At 40.6% G+C, this 18549-nt stretch overlaps 4 protein-coding genes across 4 annotated transcripts; 2 read left to right on the top strand and 2 right to left on the bottom strand.

Annotated features, from left to right (window-relative positions):
* Positions 1-419: 419 nt before the first annotated feature.
* tpgs2 (tubulin polyglutamylase complex subunit 2) lies at positions 420-2782 on the top strand. The gene is made up of 7 exons (XM_030767405.1): positions 420-495; positions 811-890; positions 981-1068; positions 1221-1352; positions 1486-1590; positions 1719-1882; positions 2371-2782. Exons 1-7 carry the CDS (start codon positions 420-422, stop codon positions 2587-2589), a joined length of 864 nt encoding a protein of 287 aa, XP_030623265.1. The 3' UTR covers positions 2590-2782.
* A 504-nt stretch (positions 2783-3286) lies between these two features.
* aqp7 (aquaporin 7) lies at positions 3287-5870 on the bottom strand. The gene is made up of 6 exons (XM_030768019.1): positions 5733-5870; positions 4814-4940; positions 4552-4689; positions 4280-4398; positions 3913-4130; positions 3287-3467 (listed from the first exon to the last, which is right to left on the bottom strand). Exons 1-6 carry the CDS (start codon positions 5868-5870, stop codon positions 3287-3289), a joined length of 921 nt encoding a protein of 306 aa, XP_030623879.1.
* Positions 5871-10719: 4849 nt separating this feature from the next.
* On the top strand, positions 10720-14250 carry zgc:64106 (retinol dehydrogenase 11). Its single transcript, XM_030770120.1, has 6 exons — positions 10720-11023; positions 11890-12129; positions 12232-12321; positions 12465-12653; positions 13201-13310; positions 14044-14250. The coding sequence occupies exons 1-6, from the start codon at positions 10861-10863 to the stop codon at positions 14221-14223; spliced, it is 972 nt and encodes a 323-aa protein (XP_030625980.1). The 5' UTR covers positions 10720-10860; the 3' UTR covers positions 14224-14250.
* Positions 14251-15916: 1666 nt separating this feature from the next.
* mlnl (motilin-like) lies at positions 15917-16726 on the bottom strand. The gene is made up of 3 exons (XM_030768018.1): positions 16607-16726; positions 16254-16355; positions 15917-16063 (listed from the first exon to the last, which is right to left on the bottom strand). The coding sequence occupies exons 1-3, from the start codon at positions 16724-16726 to the stop codon at positions 15917-15919; spliced, it is 369 nt and encodes a 122-aa protein (XP_030623878.1).
* Positions 16727-18549: the final 1823 nt, after the last annotated feature.

The raw sequence follows: 18549 nt of genomic DNA, 5'->3' as shown, positions 1-18549 counted from the left end.
ATAAATCTGAATGCATTAAAATTACGGTTATTTCAAAGCCGTTTGAAAACATTTTTTTAAAAGTTAAAGAACATTTCCTAAGGGAGCAACGATTAAATGATTCTGTACAGTAGACTGTATATAGAAACAATAGTCCACTCTTAATCCTAAACCTGAACCCTGCTCTTACATATGTACTGTTATTTTTGCTGATAAACAAATTCTTTATTTCACCCATTCATTCAAGTTCTCACTCGCTCGCTCGTTCGTTCGCGCTCTCTTCGCCCTGCTCACTGTTTGAACTCTTATTTTTAAATATGATTCCCTGATTGGGAGCTAAGGAAGTTCCGTACTGTTGCTGAGTTCACAGATCCTCCTGGTCGGAGAAATGCTGTGAATTATATTTTTTATACACGTGTTTATATAGCCTTTATTATGCAATGGACGAGCCAAGGGATGACAAATCTTACAAAGGGTTTGTGGAAAGGTTAACACTTGGTGTCACGCGAATTCTAGGTGAGAAAACATATCTTTGCATTGTCAGCAGCTCAGTGTGCCCTGTGCTTGGCTGTGGAGTTGACAATCTCTTTGTAGGTTGCATCAACTGCAGCATGAGAAATGTACTTTGCTATGTAGCACAATACGATAACTGCATATGAAAATCACTTGTCGAGGTGCAGGCACTTTTGGTGCGATGCTCCACCTTAACTTGAGCAGCCAGTGTCAGATCCTGGCTCCACAATTTACTTGACGATGCAGCTCATGCTTTTGAAGTTAGGATTTTAATGCATGTTACATTACAGTTTTGTTATGCGTGTTACCTGTCGGCAGAGAGTCTCCCTGGCGTTCAGGATGTACGGTTCGTGGAGAGAGAACCTGCGGAGAAACGATGCCTCTTGTCTTGGGAACAGGTGAGCAGGGAAAAGCTTTATGAATACGTGCTCTTGCAGTGAGAATATGTTGCCTTTACAGCGGTCTTTTTTTCTCCACATGTCCATTAGAAAAACAGCTGTGTTTTACCAGAGGATCTGAGAGACTTCTACCTCACAACAGATGGCTTCACTCTCACCTGGAGCTCCAAACTAGAGAGTCAGTTTCCCTAACACTAACTGCATGTAGATTAGGTCACTATAAATCAAATTCAGACTGTTTTACAAGACTCCCTTTCATAGAGATATAATAGGTGATACATTAAAACAGGAGACATAACAGTGCATTTTTTTTGTAATTCTGTGTAACAGATGAGTCAGTACCTGTGGGCCAAATGGTAATTAACAGTGTGGCCAGGCTCCGCCCTTTGGTTCAGTCAACTGTGTTCTCCCTTCCAAATGCACCAACGCTAGCTGACCTTGACTCCGACAATGACTCAGACGGTGGGTTCCAGAGAAATGAGTGATGCAGGATGTTTTTCTTTTTGTGGTTTGTCTAGTAAATTTTTTTGGGGGAGGGGGTACTATTTTATTCATGTAAATGAAGAAACTAATCTGTGATGTTTCTCGGAAACAGAGAGTCAAGAGAAGCCCAACTTTGATTCCCGCAGTCGCGTGTTTGAGTTGGATCCCTGCAATGGAAACGGCAAAGTCTGTCTCGTTTACCAGAACTGTTCACCAGGTGGCCTCACTGCTGTATACACGCTTTGCAAAATATATAATGTGCTTAATATAATGACCATGAACTAGAGCAGAGCAGCAGTCTTGGTATCTCAGGGCAAATGAAATGATTTTCTTGTGAATTTCTAGGTGAGGTGGCCCAGCAGAGCAAGATATGGTTTCTAGACCGCTCCCTGTGTTGGCATTATCTCACTTCCTCTTTCACTGCATACTATCGGCTCATGATTACCCACTTGGGTCTGCCTGAGTGGCATTATGCATTTACCCATTACGGGCCCAGCCCTCAGGCAAAGGTAATAACACATTCATTCTGTTTACACAATCTGATTCTTTTTTTTTTTTTCAAAATGATGACAAATTCTTTTGAGATTTTAAAGGATATAAAAATAGCCCAGGGAATTTCTTTATCTTAATTGAATTTTATTGGTCAAGAGATAAAAACTTATTGCCACATTTATTTCATTTGTCACAAACAAGAGTTTAGTCTTATATAAAATCCAATATATATATATTTTTTAAACCCAGTAAAAAATATAATCCAATATTTTTATTGTCGCGATAAGAAGTAGTCTCTCTGATTTTATCTTGTTTCCCTGCAAGTAACATTTATGCATCATCTGTGGAATTTGATCAGAACCTGTATGACAGTCAATTATCAATAAAGTGATGTGTTTGTCAGGTGATGACACTTAAAACCTTCTTGTATTAGTTGCATATAATCTCAGTTTGTTTTTCAAAGCACTATAGTCATTGAATTCTTTTTTTTTCTGTGATCAAGCAGCAATGGGCCTCTCTCTATCAGCCTTTAACGTTCCACGCAGAGCCTCATCTTGAGCCAGCCAGTGAGCTGTTCCTCAATAAACTCGATCCAGCCAGGGCTTTCGGCGGGAAAGCCAAGCCTCCGACGCAGAAGAAAAAGCAGCCTGCCCAGACAACAAGCGGAGGTGGTGGAGGCAAGGTCCAGACAAGCTCTGGAAGACACAGCGTGACTAGACGATGAACATCTGGGGATGGTGGAGTGTTGTTGGGTTTGAGAGCAGCGCGTTGCCTCAGGCCGTTGGCCCAGACAAGTCTTCCCTCTCATTTGCTCGGAGAGCTCTTTAATCTATCGTGTTTACTCATTGTTTTTCTCGTCATTGTCTCCGTGTGGCTTAAAGTGTATATATATTTATTAAAGACGGCCTGAAATCTGACCGTGGTCTCCTCGTGGTAGTTGTTTTCATGGCTTGAGGCATCTCATACCACTCCACCATACTCCATTACTTTGCAGACCAAAAAAAAGCTTTAGTCTTCTGCTTAGAGTAGCTGGCCATTCATTTGTAGCAAATGCCCATTTGTTTGCTGCAGTGTCGTGTTATCTTTTGTTTGTTGATTTAGACGGATCCACGAGCTGCTCCAATGCCACAATGTCTCTGCTTTTGGTCTTTTTTCTTCACTACACTGTGCAGACAGTTCATGAATTTCAGTCCTTTAGTGCTTACCCAGCTCACACAGGATGAAAGTAGCAGCTGCTGCTTCTCCCATGAGCTATTTTCAGGAAGGACTGGATGGAACCAATTTGGTCCATTTGAAGTCACAGGTGGTAGTATACCCGTGTCTTGTAACAGACAAGACTCTGACTTGCAAGAATTATCTTACTTAACTCTGTCCTCACCCCTCTCTAGTCCCACTTCGGTGGTGCCGTTTGGATCTGTGGGTCAGAACTCCGCGATGCTTTGCTGAAACGGCTCCTCTCCATTACATTCTCTGTCATCATTCTCTCTGTCTTCTCTGCACGGAGGGTGATGAAACTCGACAAATGCCGTATAAATGAGAGCCCCAGTTACTCCCCCTACTAAGGGGGCCAATAAAGGGACCCACCACCAACTATTTCCTGCCCTGGTGAGAGAAGAGCATTTTTTTTAATTAAAATGTTAAAGACTCACTTGATCTCAGTTTCGTCTTTATACCAAAATGTGGTACTCATGCCATCTGTGTGTCCTTCAGGCTAGTTCATTCCCGAAGATCACTTTTACTCGCAGTAATAATGAATATGTGATGATGGTGTACAATGCTGATTTACATTTGGTAATGCTGTTCACAAAACGGTTCACTATGATAGTAAATTAAACCGAAATGCTCCTGTTTTTCTGTTTTTTATGGTGGGAGTAAGAGGAAAATTATTACATCAGGCCATTTACGTCTCTTACGAAGGCCAGAATAACATATGTTTTTGCAAATGACCAGGATATAAATTAACAAACTAATAGTCAGAACAAATGTAATATTACGTGCTACAGCCGTGCATGCATTTACATCGCTATGCGTAAACGTGATCACATACCGGAACACATCAAGCCCCCATCCAGCCAGAGCAGTGAAGACTCTTGGGCCTAGGTCTCTTGTCGGGTTTATGGCATAGCCACTGTTGCTGCCAAAAGAGATTCCAATCACCAGTACCAGAAGCCCAGTGACCACAGACTCACCACCAGGGGGAGCAGGCTGGTTTCGTTTGTCCGCCAGAGCCAGAAGACACAGCAGTAGTATAGCAGTGCCAACAACCTGAGACAGAGATAGATAGGACTCATCCAGTTTTGTTGACTTTAACAACCACAAGGGCTCCAAAGATACATCAAGCCTACCTGTAATAGCAGGTAATTATTGTATTTTACTGCTTTGCGTGCTTGTCAGCGCTGGGATGGTTTTCTCACCTGGTCCAAGAAACCAGTACTTATTGAGATGTAGGGTGCTGGGTAGGTGGCAAAGATTGCAGCTGTTGCCTTGGGGCCAGACACAGTTAAATTACCCCCGCTGTAGTTCATGAGAGCATCTGTGACAAAAGAAAAAAAAAAAATCACAAAAAAAATCAACTCGCAGGCGTTTTAAAGATCTCATCTTAAGTCAAATGGAACACTACAGTGATAGAACAAATAATAAAAAAAGACTTGGTCTGTCACTTGACTGAATATTGGTAATCTCTTACCATAGTAGACAAAAAAGACAGTTCCAGCCGCCAAGAAAGAACCGATAAACTGTGTGATCACATACAGCGGGAGCATTTTCCAGGCCAAACGGCCAAACACACACATGGTGAAAGACACAGCCGCATTCATGTGGGCACCTAAGACAGGGAGGAAAAAAGTGATATTACGTTCTTCATTTGGCCTGTGCCCCTTTACATGCATAAAAGGATCAGTGAAGAGAATTAACAGGATGTCATTGAGAAAAAGGGGCTCTTATATTACCTGACACTTTCCCACCTACATGAGCACCCATAGCAACACCAAAGCCAAAACCAAGGTTAATGCTCAGGTACTCGCCGAACTTCCCGTCTCCCGTTTCCACCTGAGCTACAGAACCAAGCCCAAAAAGCTAAAAAGCACACATTCACACAGCAGAACAGGTAGTTCAGGTAATCAAGAACAGATGCTAAACCAGATAAATGCAAACTTGTTTTCACACATCTAAACAGAGTTTAAAAACAAGAATTTTCAAGTAGTAGTCAGGATATACAAGCAGTACTGAAGATATATATTTTATGTATTTATGATATATTCCAACAAAACAAAACAGATTTCCTAAAGAAGTAAATTCATTGATAAAGTAAGGCACAGGAATCTACTTTAAAACACTTTAGACAAATTGCTTTCTGTCCATGTGATTAAGGAAACAATGATATTTGTGTGGAGCTTGGAAATCACAGTGTGATACTAATAATAGGATTTACATAGCAGGTGGGATGCATGTGACTATCAAGAGACACATTTTAGCCATTGACCACTCTCTCAAAAGTATGCATGTGCGTACGTGCGTGTGTGTGTGTGTGTGTGTGTGTGTGTATATGTGCATGGGAAGTAAGGTATGGGAGAATGGTTATGTGTGGCTTATCAGATCATGCGTGAGAATCTAGAATCATTAAAGGAGGGGATCTCCATAGTGTGCAATTTTCCTGAGAATTTCCTACGGCTACATGCTTGAATCATCCGACCAAAATTAGTGACAGCAACTAACAGCAGGAGATGATTGGTCTAACTGTATTCCAATGTAAGAGGGAGTCTGAGTCATGATTCACAAATTCTAAAAAAAAATTGTAAAACCGAAACTTTGCTCCAGAGAAGTCAGTTAGTAGATTAATACATTGTTAAAGAGTTTTATGACACTCACCATCATGACAAATGTGCTGAGAGTTTCAGCAAGAGCCACACGAATACATTGTCTCTTAATGGAGAACATGGATCTGGTCCTAACCGTCATGTGATCTTGAACTCTTCCGTCCTCCAACTTGCTCAGTGAATCTTTCATTTTCCTGTGTTGCACAGTCTCTTCTTTAACGTCTGACCCTTTTTTAACCTTTTAGAATCACACTCAAATGAAAAGGCCTTTAAGAGGGCTGTTGAGAGTTGTCGATTAAAAGAGTGAAAATTTGGGGAGCAGTAGATCTAAAACCTGGAGCGAACAATATATTGGGAGTTGTTACACCACTGTCTCTGTGTTAGTCTGTCAGTGTTTTCACTCCTCAGTGTGGTCAGTCATGTGTCATGTCCCCTTATATGTCCCCTACTTTTGTCCCTCCCCTTTCTCTCACACCCTTTGTAATTGACCTATGTCTTTAGAGGGGCAAGAGAGCTTGGCTGAGAGGGAAAGTCAGTTCATGAGTGTTTGATCTAACAGATTCTATCTTCAAGCAATTAAACTTTGGAATTGTTTCTTACAACCATGTGATAACTCAACTTTCAGCAATCATATCACATCTGCGTGCTGTCCTACAGATAAAATTATATGATTTTGCTGTGTTCCCATGATGTAATAATCAGGCGTAAAGCATGCACTACAACATGAAATGAGACTTGTTTGACCCTTGAGACCCTCTTTGAGTTTTCATCATCTTTTCATCATTAACTTTTATTCTGAATGCTACCGACCAATTGAAGATGATTAAAAGATTTCATTAGCAAACAAAAGCAAGAAGATTCACGCCAAAATACCAAAATCTTTGTAAAATATGTGGTAATCTTTTGTAGTTATTGTTAGAGACAAGTGTCCTGTCACATCACCTTAACAAATGTATTTAACTTACCGACTTAATTTACTTTTTCTTACAGTAATCGTTCTTTTTTTGTAAAAGTGAGTTAAAGTCAGACTTTGAGTCATTATTGTCAGGAAAGGCCATTGTTTTGTTTTGTTTTGTTTTGTTTTGTTTTGGAGCATGTATGGTTTAACATGATTTGCATAAGGTAATTGGATAGCACCTTTAGTATCCAGATATACATTTAACATCCATTTTGCCTGTGCAATGATTATTTTGTGGAAAATATTTTAACATGTATTTAGCTGTGTATTCGATGTATCCAAATGTTTCGTTGTTACAAGTTTAGAGGAAAGTGGAAAATTACCGGGAGAGGAAGCAATAATTTTAGAACCATTGCAAGTGCTATATTAAGAAATGTATAAAGGTTCTGATGTTGAATAAAGAGTTGTAATGACACCCCCGCACTGTAAGAAAAGATCCTGCTAAATGCTGGCAATTAGTGTAACTGGTGTACGTGACAGGAAGAGAGAACCGGGATGCTCAAGACTGTTGGATAAACATGGTAAAGTAACTTGTCCTTGGATATGTGACTGACTTGCAAAGTTGCTTTCTCTATGGTATAAAAGGGAAGTCTCTCTCCTCCATGTGTGACTCTTCTTTACTCTGTAAGTTGTACTCGCCCATGCGAATGTAATAAAGATTGGAAAGACTGATCATGCCTGAAGTCTGCATTTTTTAGAAACCTAGCACATTCCACAAAGGAGACTTCAAATTTTATCTTACAACTTACGCATCAGAAAATATTGTTCATGTTGTGTGTTTGTTTGTGTGTGTGTGTGTGTGTGTGTGTGTGCTCACGTGTGCATGCGTGCCGATGTGCATGTGTGTCTGTTTTTCAGACATTGTGACACTAACGTGTATCACTTGAATTTGATGACTTATCCATTGTAGCAGATAATATCGCCCTGAATTGATACACAGATCAATTCCACTCTTAGAATGCACAATAAACAATAAAAACAGCGCACAGGTTGATGCATCATAAAAAGTGTTGACACAAATTCCTGATAATGATAATCAGTAGTTGAGAACAGAGCATGCCCTGCTTCATCTATCTTTCTATCAGCTGCAGCTTCTACTGGCCTAATGTCAGTACAAATCATTGTTAAATGCCAAAACATAACCCAAAGACCAGAAAAACAACAACAAGACCAAAAACCGGATGGTCAGGTATAAACTGAAGCCCTAACACTGGATACTGTTCCTAGAATCATATCCAGCGTTATACCTGACAGAGCTCCTAGCCACACTTTAAAACAGATAATCATATCTGAAACAATCTGACCTATGGTGAGTGAGTGCAAGGACTCTTCCTGAGAAGACAATAAGATAATGGGATAAGAGGTGCAGCAATAAGCACGGTTAATGATTCGTTTAAAGGCCGTCCTGTTATCTTACAATGAGTATGTTAGGTAAGTTCATAAGTGTGTCATTATAAAGGTGGCTTTAAAAGATACTGAGCAAAACAGAAAAAAATACAAGCCATTTGTTATCAACGCAGTTGAAGGCAGTTGTTTTTTTACTTAGCTTTAGGGCTTTGCTGACTCTAAAGTGGGGCGCACAGTGGCACAACGGGTAGCGCTGTCGCCTCACAGCAAGATTCTATCTCGAGTTTGACTCCCGGCCGGGTGGCCAGGGTCCTTTCTGTGTGGAGTTTGCATGTTCTCCCTGTGTCTGCGAGGGTTTCCTCCAGGAGCTCCGGGTTTCCTCCCACAATCCAAAGAAAATTGCCCCAGATGTGAATGAGTGCATGAAGGTGTTTGTCTGTGTGTCTGCCCTGCAATGGACAGGCGACCCATCCAGAGTGTTTCCCTGCCTTTTGCCCAATGAATGCTGGGATAGGCCCCAGCACCCTCCGCAACCCTAATTAGGATAAATGCCTTACATAATGAGTGAGTGAGTGAACGATAAATTTGCTCATACTGATACTTAAATACATCTCCTACCATCCCTGTTGTTTCTGATATATTTATCGAGCCAGGGTGCACAGATTAGAATTGTGTTATAAGTACATCACCTCATAGCATTTTCATTTCTGACTACACATGTAAATGATGTTCAAACTCTTTAATAAGTACTTTTTTAAATGTTTTAAATATTTTATATGTTACATTTTAAAAATATTTTAAAATAATACTATTAAATTGTTTAAATGCAAGCATTATTATTTTTTTATCAATAATAAGATTAGCTCTGAGTGTAGGCCTAAATGTTCTGACCATCACTAACATATACTTTAACATTTGTCATGAAGTTTGACATATTTCCAGTAAAGATGTGTCATGAGTTGCACCTGTTCCATTTTTCATGCCATTCCATATTTCACCCAACACCCCTGTGTGCTCCATGAGCCCACACTCACTATCAAATGATGAAATCAGTGTGGAAAACCCTAAAACGAAGAATGACGTAATCCAGGTGATAGACAATTAGGCCTATCTGATTGATCGTCAGCTGTTTCAAAATTTAATTGAGAAATTTGGTTATCTTCAAAAATATCATATTTCACCTATTAATGGAAAGCATGTTATAATATCACACAAACCTTATGTGCATCCTATGCTTCATTTAGCTTGAAATTTGTCACAGTGTTCCTAAATTGACAGTTTTTGCTGTGTCCAGTTTTCAGCTGAGGGCGCGTTGGGTTCAAAATAATGAATAAAAACCATTAAAGTCGACAACACTCTCACTCACTCATTTTCAAAGCCACTTATACTAACTAGGGTCACGGGGGGTGCTGGAGCCTATCCCAGCGCTTATAGGGCGAAAGGTGGGGAAACACCCTGGATAGGTTGCCAGTCCATCGCAGGGCAGACACACAGACAAACACACTAACACCAAGGGGCAGTTTAGCGTCTCCAATTTGCCTAACCTGCATGTCTTTGGACTGTGGGAGGAAACCAGAGCCCCCGGAGGAAAAACAACGCAGACACGGGGAGAACATGCAAACTCAACACAGAATCAATCCTGGGACCTTCTTGCTGTGAGGCGACAGCGCTACCTACTACACCACCCTTAATGTCTTGCAGACATTAATAAATAATTTAATTTATTAATGTCTTCAAAAGTTCTGGCAACTATGTTACTAACAGAACTCCACCCTGCAAGTCAGTATTGGGACAAAAGGTGCTTTCCCCTCACAAACACCCAAAACAATGTCAGGGAACAGTTTTCAAAACTAGCCTGCAACCTATGTTCTGTGGATACATCCAATAGCTTCTCCCTCAAGTGAACAGATAGCGTGCCACGGTTGTTTTGGCAATCTGTAAATGGGTATCTGACCCAATCCAGTTGCTCAGGCTTCTCTCTAACATCAGGCAAGTATGATTTCAAACTGGAAGACACGTCAGTGAAGTGTCCATCCAAGATGGTTTTTACCGTGTCTCTCTCCATATCCTCAACTGCGAGGAACACATTATCATGATGCATCTCCGCTTTCTTGAGAAAACCACTGACTCGGTCACACAGTTTCAAAATCGTAGCGTCCCTGCCTTGCAGACCGACATTCAAATCGTTCAAATTAGTAAAAAATATCTGCTAGGTATGCTAGTTTGGCAATCCAATGATTGTGAAGGTGGTAAGAGGAGACGCATTGTCTGACAAAACGCAACATATCTCATTTCGCAGCTCGAACAGCTTATTCAGTACTTGTCCCTCAAAAGCTAGCGGACTTCAGTATGGAGAGGGAGTTCAGTGTGTTCAGATCCCATGGCTGGATCACATAACTAGCGGAACGGGCGTGGATTCAGCGGTCTCGACTTGTTTAAGTTCATTACTTTGACAGCGTCGTTCAAAACGGATAATAAATAATAAATAATAGTAATAACACATAGTAGTAATGCACATCCTTTCCTTTAAAAAAATGTCAGTCTTTAAGCTATGCAACTAGCGGATATGTTATACTAAAGGACTATACTTAAACCACAGATTGTTCTATTAAGAAAGACCATTGTCTATTCATACGCAACAAAGTAAGAACTGAACTGTGTAGGCTCTACGTAATGTGCACGGAACTTGCGGAGCATGTTTCCTTTGTATAGGGGCATAGCCTTGAAATTTGAACAGTTGCTGAACTGCAGTCTGCAGATGGTCGCTCGAGGTTGTGTGTAAATTTCGCTCGCCTCTTGAGATGCGTTCTCGTTGATTTTTCTTGTCAGTTATAAAGTACATATAATTTTCGTTGTAATTACATTAACTCTATAAATGTCCTGGGAGTGGATCGACATAATTTCGCATCCACTATGGATGGTTTCCACAGTGATTTTGAGTATTATTGTTCGATCTCAAAGGCGAGGTCCTTGGGATCCGCGTGCGTGCACTGTGCGGTTGAACGGCAAAACGGCAATTGTTACTGGAGCGAACACAGGTAAGTACAGACGCATTTCATAGTCTTTAGTCTACATGAGTCAGACATCTGACAGTATGATCTGGTACAAACTATTAAGTTTTGCCACTTGTCTCCATATCTATATGGTCTCTTTGGAGCTGAGTTGTAAATAACAGAGCGGCTGAATATATGCTCCCTACGACCTGCGCTGAGGTCCTATTTAAAAATTAAACAATTTCGATTTATAATTGTAGTGAACACTATTGTAGAGAGGTTTATTATTTGTACTTTGTCCTTTAATGTAATTCGTGTAGAATTTTTACTGTAATTATTAACAGAAAACAAAAAACAGAGTCGACACATTCACTCTAATTGGGCAATCTGATGGAATGACTACTTCCAACATGAGGGGAAGTTGCAGACAGCTCCTTAAATTTCTTCAAACTTTGGCAGAAGAACAAATCAAAGTCATGTCATTATTTACGGAGGAGCTCCACCATTTGGTCTCGCTTAAACCAAATACTTGGAAAAAGTATCTCACTTACTGGGATAGAAGCCATCCCGTAACTGTTACCATATGCTTAATCCTATTTTTATACATGCACAGTTACGTTTTGCTGATAAAAACAGCTTTGATCTTTATATGTTTGAAAACATCACTATAACTGTTGTTTGTATGAAGGATTAATTTGTTGCAAATTCCTTCTTTTTTATTATTATTTTTTTCTTTTTACATTTTTATTCTTTATTTTATCCTCATTCTTTTGCAATTGTCCAACTGTCAAACATGGCTGATATTCCTTCTTTATCTCACCCATTCCTTTTTCTTTTTCCTCTCTCTCTCTCTCTCTCTCTCTCTCTCTCCCCTCACCCATTCTTTGAATACTTTTATTTGTCTTTTTCAGGGATAGGTAAGTTCATTGCCCTGGACTTTGCTCGTCGTGGCGCACGGGTGATTCTTGCATGTCGCAGTGAGGCCCGGGGGAATGCAGCGTTGCAGGAAATCAGGAGGCTCAGTGGCAACGATGATGTGCATCTGAAACTGCTGGACACCTCCTCACTGGATTCGGTCAGAAAGTTCGCCGCCCAAATCTTACAAGAGGAGAAGCAGCTTCACATACTGGTCAACAATGCTGGGGCCTCAGGTGCCCTGTTCATATATGTTCTCATTCTCTCTCTCTCTCTCTCTCTCTCTCTCTCTCTCTCTCTCTCATTAAATGTTCATAATGAGTTTGTTTATTGTACAGGTCTTCCTAGAGCACTCACTGCAGATGGAATAGAGGTTTCATTTGCCACCAATCATGTTGGACCCTTCCTGCTCACCAATCTACTTCTGGGTCAGACATTACTCTATGTTTAACCACTTCGGCTATTCCAACATATTCACATTAACGCTATCATACTAACCTCACAGTTGCCCGTCACTGAGAGGTGATGTCCAGTGATTGGACAATGCTGATTTTGCTCTGTCCTTCTTCAGATCTGCTGAAACGCTCAGCTCCATCTCGTATTGTGAACGTGGCCTCTGTTAACCACTGGAGAGGGAAGGTTGATTTCTCTCACTTCCATGGCGAAAACCTCAGTTACAAAATGGACACTGTCTACAACCACACCAAGCTTCACAACATCCTCTGCACCAATGAGTTAGCACGCAGGCTACAGAACACAGGTAGTCATGCCATCACGCAGCTCAGCTACACCAATCTCCCATTCTTACGTTTGTGGGCATTGCTGGGATGTTTTCTTGATATATTGAACTTTCCACTCTACAATGAAAGGCGGTATTTTGATTGATCTGTCTTTTTTTCAGTCTTGTCTTTAGTATACATTCATATCGCACAACATCAGATTTAACTTTAACATTTTCCTTATTAAATGGAATGAACAACAGTTTGCCCGTTTCTAGAGAAATGGAGATCAAATGAGTTTTCCAGGCTATACTTTCTGAACCATGCGCAGGGTGAAATGAACATGAAACAATAAACAGATGAGTCTGACTCACAGAGACTGCTGAGCAGATGTTCTCCAGCTCCCTTACAGCTCACTGTGCAATATTCATTCAGTATATTTGGAGTAAACTTCTCAGAAAGGAAAATGAAAGTATTGTATATATTATCTCAATAAGTAATCTGTTTGTGTGTGTGTGTGTGTGTGTGTGTGTGTGTGTGTGTGTGTGTGTGTGTGTTTGTGTGTGTGTGTGTTTGTTTCTGGTTTAGGTGTAACAGCAAATTCTCTTCATCCAGGAGTAGTAATGACAGAAGTAATGCGAAATTATAGCTGGCTCGTCAGGTTTCTCTTCAGCTGTGTGGGATTTTTCTTCTTCAAGGTAACATTATCAGTGTGAGAGGAAAATCTATTAAGCATGAAAAATAAATGAATGTTATGTCTTTAATGGTGCAGTTACACTTCTGTTTCAAATACTACTCTTAGTTTATTGAGGTTGTTCACAACAGTTGGAATTTTCTAAATGGTGTGGATTTCATAATCTGTTTTGTTAGAAAATGACAGTTGGCTTATTTTACTGCACATTCCAAATCCAAATGCCAACAACAGTATATCAATGTTGGTTAGAGCTTGAGGCACAATACATGGCACTTTAGAGCCTAACCAGAAGTTCCACTCAAATTTCAATTAAACAAAACACAAGCAGAAGTTTTTGTTGTTGTTGTTGTTGTTGTTGTTGTTATTGTTGTTGTTGTTGTAGGGAGTTCTCTTAGCCCAGAAGAAGTAGAAAACTATCACAGACTCTTTACTAAGGGGTCTGATCTGGGGAGTGGGTAATGCAAAAACCGTATATGTTTGAGGATGGCAGAAACTCAGACCTATAAACTTAAAGCCTGCAGAGTAGACAGTAGACTTGTTATCTGAATGTATACTTTTATTGCTTTTCCTATTATAACTTTGGAGTTCGGGCAGGGGTTAAAGCAATTATTTAAATTTAAAAAGAACTTTGTGCTATTTCCATACACTAAAATGCACAATGAACATGCTCGCAAGTATTTGTTGATGACTTCTCAGTCTCCGTTTCTTTTCTTGTGAATATTCCTACCACCACACAGACCCCTGAAGAAGGAGCTGTCTCTGCGATTTACTGTGCAGTCGCAGAGGAGACGGAGGGAATCACTGGGAAATACTTTGACAGCGATTGCTTTATCGCGCTACCTTCTCCTCTCGCCCGAGATCCTGCCCTTGCAACCAAGGACTTTGAGTTCTGTGAGAGACTGACAGCTAAACTTTAACCCAATGCAAAACAGTCGATTCTTAAACGAGAATATTCCCGACCTGTTTTGCCCACTCAGTTATCTATCTATCCGCTTTATCAAAAGTTATGAAACGCCGCTGATGATTCATAAAACACATGTTCTCCATTGTACTATTAAAATGTGTTAACACCTCACACACGGTGGTTCAGTTGGTAGCGCTGTACCCTCACCGTAGATGGATCCCGGGTCCTTTCTGTGTGGAGTTTGCATGTTAATACTCCTGTCAGTGGCCTTGACTAAGGCACTGGCAAAAAGGAACTGGAGTTGGTCCCCGGGCGCTGTGCTGTAGCTGCTCACTGCTCCTGGCGTGTGTGTATAGGATGGGTCAAATGCAGAGGATGAAATTCCCCACAGGGATCAATAAAGTAGTTCTTCTTCTTCCTTTAAAATGTGGTCCATGTTATTTGTTGTGAGAATGTTTATTGTTGCCATACTTACACTTGATTGCTGCTGTCATATGCAACTAAGTGCAGTTGTATAGGACAGCAGCAATAATCTAGTGTAATCAACCATGTCACAAAAACACTTGACATCTCATGGATACACTGCCATCTGGAGGTTTTTCTTCTCGGGGACAGGGATTATTGAAAAGGTAAAATGACCCTCTACTGCACACTGTAGTGAACACAAAACGTAATGAAAACGTTCAAGAATGACATAAAACTTAAATTTATTGAAATTATAATTTAATTTTATTCATACATTTCTGAAACATGTCTAAACGTTCATGCTTGCAACTGCCTGGAAGGTCTGCAGCGGAGTTTGTCCAAAACTGGGACGCTGTTAGGTGTTATTCGTCAGCTAAGGAGAAAACAAACAAATTAAAAGTTCTTAAAGTTCTTAAATCAAGCCCTTCATTCTACATGTGCTTGTGTGTAGTTTTGTGTGGACGTGCATATGTGTGTGTTTCTTAAATGTGCACTAAAGGCCGGTTTTACCGGCGGAGAAAAATAACAGCAACGAGCGAGCAGTTTCTTATCTGCAGTTTATCAACTAATAGTCAATCGGCAATTCCTATTCAATAAGCGGCACGCCTTTCACAATTACGTATTTATTTCTGATAGTTTAGCCCAAATCGCAAACTGGTGGAACCAAGCGAATCTAAGCGAAGCGAATCTGTTTACGTTTAAAAAGAAATTCCATCTAAAAGTCGATGTGTTTGCACCACAATAGCAGTGATTTTATTGCGCACCGTGTGCTTTCCATGTTTTGTTATGATATGTTTGGCGCAATAAGTGAGTGCGCAAAAACAACTCGTCTCTCTGAACCGCTCTCTTGCGAGTTATCTATCTACCTAGTTCAGTTGAGAAAAAGCTAACACTGGTGTTTCTCTGTCCTGGATATGAAAAGAAGAAAAGAGCCTAACATGTTGGCAACATTCTTTCAACTTCGTTTTGATCTGTACAATACGGCGATGTCGTCATCTTCATTTGATAACTACTTTAGTAAGTGGCTATTAGCAGATGTCTTTCCAATGTGCGAATTGATTTAGTGGCATGATGTCTGCTCATTTATGCGCCCTTCATCCCCTCTTTTGCAATTCCTGCCCACAACAGAGCTCCCACATAAACGCCCAAACAGCGTATTAATCTCAGTTGACTTCTCACGAAAAGATCTGTAACTCATTATAGCAACTTTCGTAATTTTTTTTTTGGTTGTGCACATGGCCTTACGCAAATACAAAATCTTGGCCCTGTGTCTCTTCCTCACCTTTTTCCGCTTCATTCAGAACCTTCTGTAGCATGTCTCCCAAGACAGGGCCCACATGCTCCAACTGTTTGGCGGTTAATTTGACCCCTATCTCCACAGTTTGCCCCTGAGAAAAAGAGGAATTTTAGAGTTTGTGAGACATATGTCTGCTTGAAATCATCAAACAGGACTCATTTCTCTTGGTTGCTGTGTTCCAGCGACATCAGAGAGTGTCTGGATTTGCTTTGTTATTCATTTGTAGCACTTATAATGCAGGCTGTATAGCCTGTTTACAGCCGTGATCACACTTCAGTTACCGGGGAGGCACTTCTGTCTTCTTCTGGTATTGGAGAAACTGACGTCTCCTCAAACATGCCGTCCTCAGAGCGCGGCTCCACGTCCTTCTTCCCTTCTCTCTCCTACAATTATGCACAAACCCGTCAACATCAGCCAAAACAAAGAGCAAAGAGATCAGAAGGGCTATGTTATTTGAAAAAAAAAATGTGACTCATAAACACTGGTGTATTCTAAATAACCTTGCTTCTCCACCTTAAGTCTATTGTTCCTTTCACTGATTGACTAACCAGAGAAGCATAACGTTTGCTTGTGTGACCATTGCGTGTGGTATAATGAGCAGGTTGTGGTTAATGCGGTCTGTTTTAGTTCTCACCTTCATCACCCTCATCTCTTTAGGACTGAAGAAAGTGAAATGTCCCTCAGCCTGTTCTGCCAACAGGGCCACAACACACACCACCACCATACACGCTGCCACTGTTCCTCGCATAGTCATTCTGCCTTGTCCTAGGTTCACATACACACAAAAGCACTGGTATGTAGTAACAGAAGAATCAACACACCTGCACACCTGACTGGACGTGCATTATAAGTAGGAAGAAAAGTGAGTTTTTCTCGAGAAAAATAAAGAATCTGACAAACAGTGTTGCACAGTAACTGACGTTAAGAGGAGTCCAAAGATAAACAAACAAAGGAAGCAGATAAGCGGGGGAAGAAAAGAGCTATTTACCAAACGGTGCGAAACTATTTCATTATGAGTAAAACACAGACATTCTGACAGAAGTGAAGAAAAACAGAATGTAAGAACATATACAAAAAAGTCGAGAGTTCAGTTGATTTGTGCTGTGCAAAAGCGAACAGCGAGGTAGATAGAAAAGGGCACAGGCGTACTCACTAGCTGTCAGTGTATGCTGAGCTGGTCACCTCAGGCCTGCAGTCTTCCAGGGATGAGTTATGTCTCTGTCCTTGGCCCGAGAGCCTTGGCCTTTATAGGAGTCCACCTCTCACCCTGCACTCTCATTTACTGTCTCTGACGTTTGTCTCTCCACAACTCCATCAGCCTCTCTACTCTAGCCATGGAAACAGAGAGTACTGTGAGGAATTCTCAGCAATCACTTCTTAACTCCCAGGTCCATTAAATAACAAAAGTTTTTTGTTTCTTTATTTTTCATAAACACATAGTGTAGGAACTTCTTTGTGATACTCCATTTCAGATCAAATGTGGATTTACATTTGAACCATTAGAGGGGCTGTGTAGCTTTCTGATGTATGCAGTAAAAATAGTAATAATGCTTTTGACACAAAACAATGCTGAACAACACAAACTTGTAAGAACTGTGTGTGTGTGTGGGTGTGTATATGCATACACGCGCACATGTACACACGCGCGTATGTCTGTCCTGCACATGTTTGTATGTGCGTGTGTGTGTGTATGTGTGTGTGTGTGTGTGTGTGTGTGTGTGTACGTGTGCGTAAGTGTTTGTAATATCTAGCATTCCACTCCTTTGTGCTGAGGGCATACAGTCGTAAATTCTAACCTCTCCTGAAATACCTTGTCAACGGCAACATTTATAGCATTGGACAGTAATTTGTGGCGTCAGACGCCACATTCATTGATATTTCAACATTATTTATCCATTATTTTAGGGCTCCTGGTAGCTATTTCCTGCTTTAACACTTCATGCATTTCCTGCACCTGGTAATGTATTCAGGCACTGCAATTGTGTTTTGTGATAAAAGATGAGTTGAACTTAAGGTCAGAACAGATGTGCTTCATTTCACTCCTGTACAAATATATACATTTGTGCCAAACACTGGCTGTGTGTTTGCATACAGCTTTTTTCCCCACAAATCTTAACCTTGGTCATCAGCCCTCTAAATCAGTTCACAATAGATTTATTATTATTAAAGTTACCATTGAAGTTACTATCATTCACTGGTCTCTATGCAATAATGCCCCAATTACTGTGGATTACTTTGCTTCACATTACCTTTTTTGTTGTGTACTACCTCTGTTACATGTTTTGTTGTCTGTTGTTGCTGGATATTGGTGTGTACCGTTTGCTGTTTGTTGTGTACTCTCCAATCTACAGTGTGTGAGCTACTGGACACCTGAATTTTCCCAGGGGCCCGAATAAAGTATTTATCTATCTATCTATCTATCTATCTATCTATCTATCTATCTATCTATCTATCTATTAAATAAATACGTTTACACTTTTGTGTATAAAAAACCCCCACACGTTTGTGTGTGTGTGTGTGTGTGTGTGTGTGAAAGGGCGAGGGGGGCGTATGCACGTAATTATGTATCCTTACACG

This window comes from Chanos chanos, chromosome 3 (genome assembly GCF_902362185.1).
Source record: "Chanos chanos chromosome 3, fChaCha1.1, whole genome shotgun sequence".
Lineage (NCBI taxonomy): Eukaryota > Metazoa > Chordata > Actinopteri > Gonorynchiformes > Chanidae > Chanos > Chanos chanos.
The sequence above is the reverse complement of the archived record's forward strand: the minus strand, read 5'-3'. Positions and strand labels throughout refer to the sequence as shown.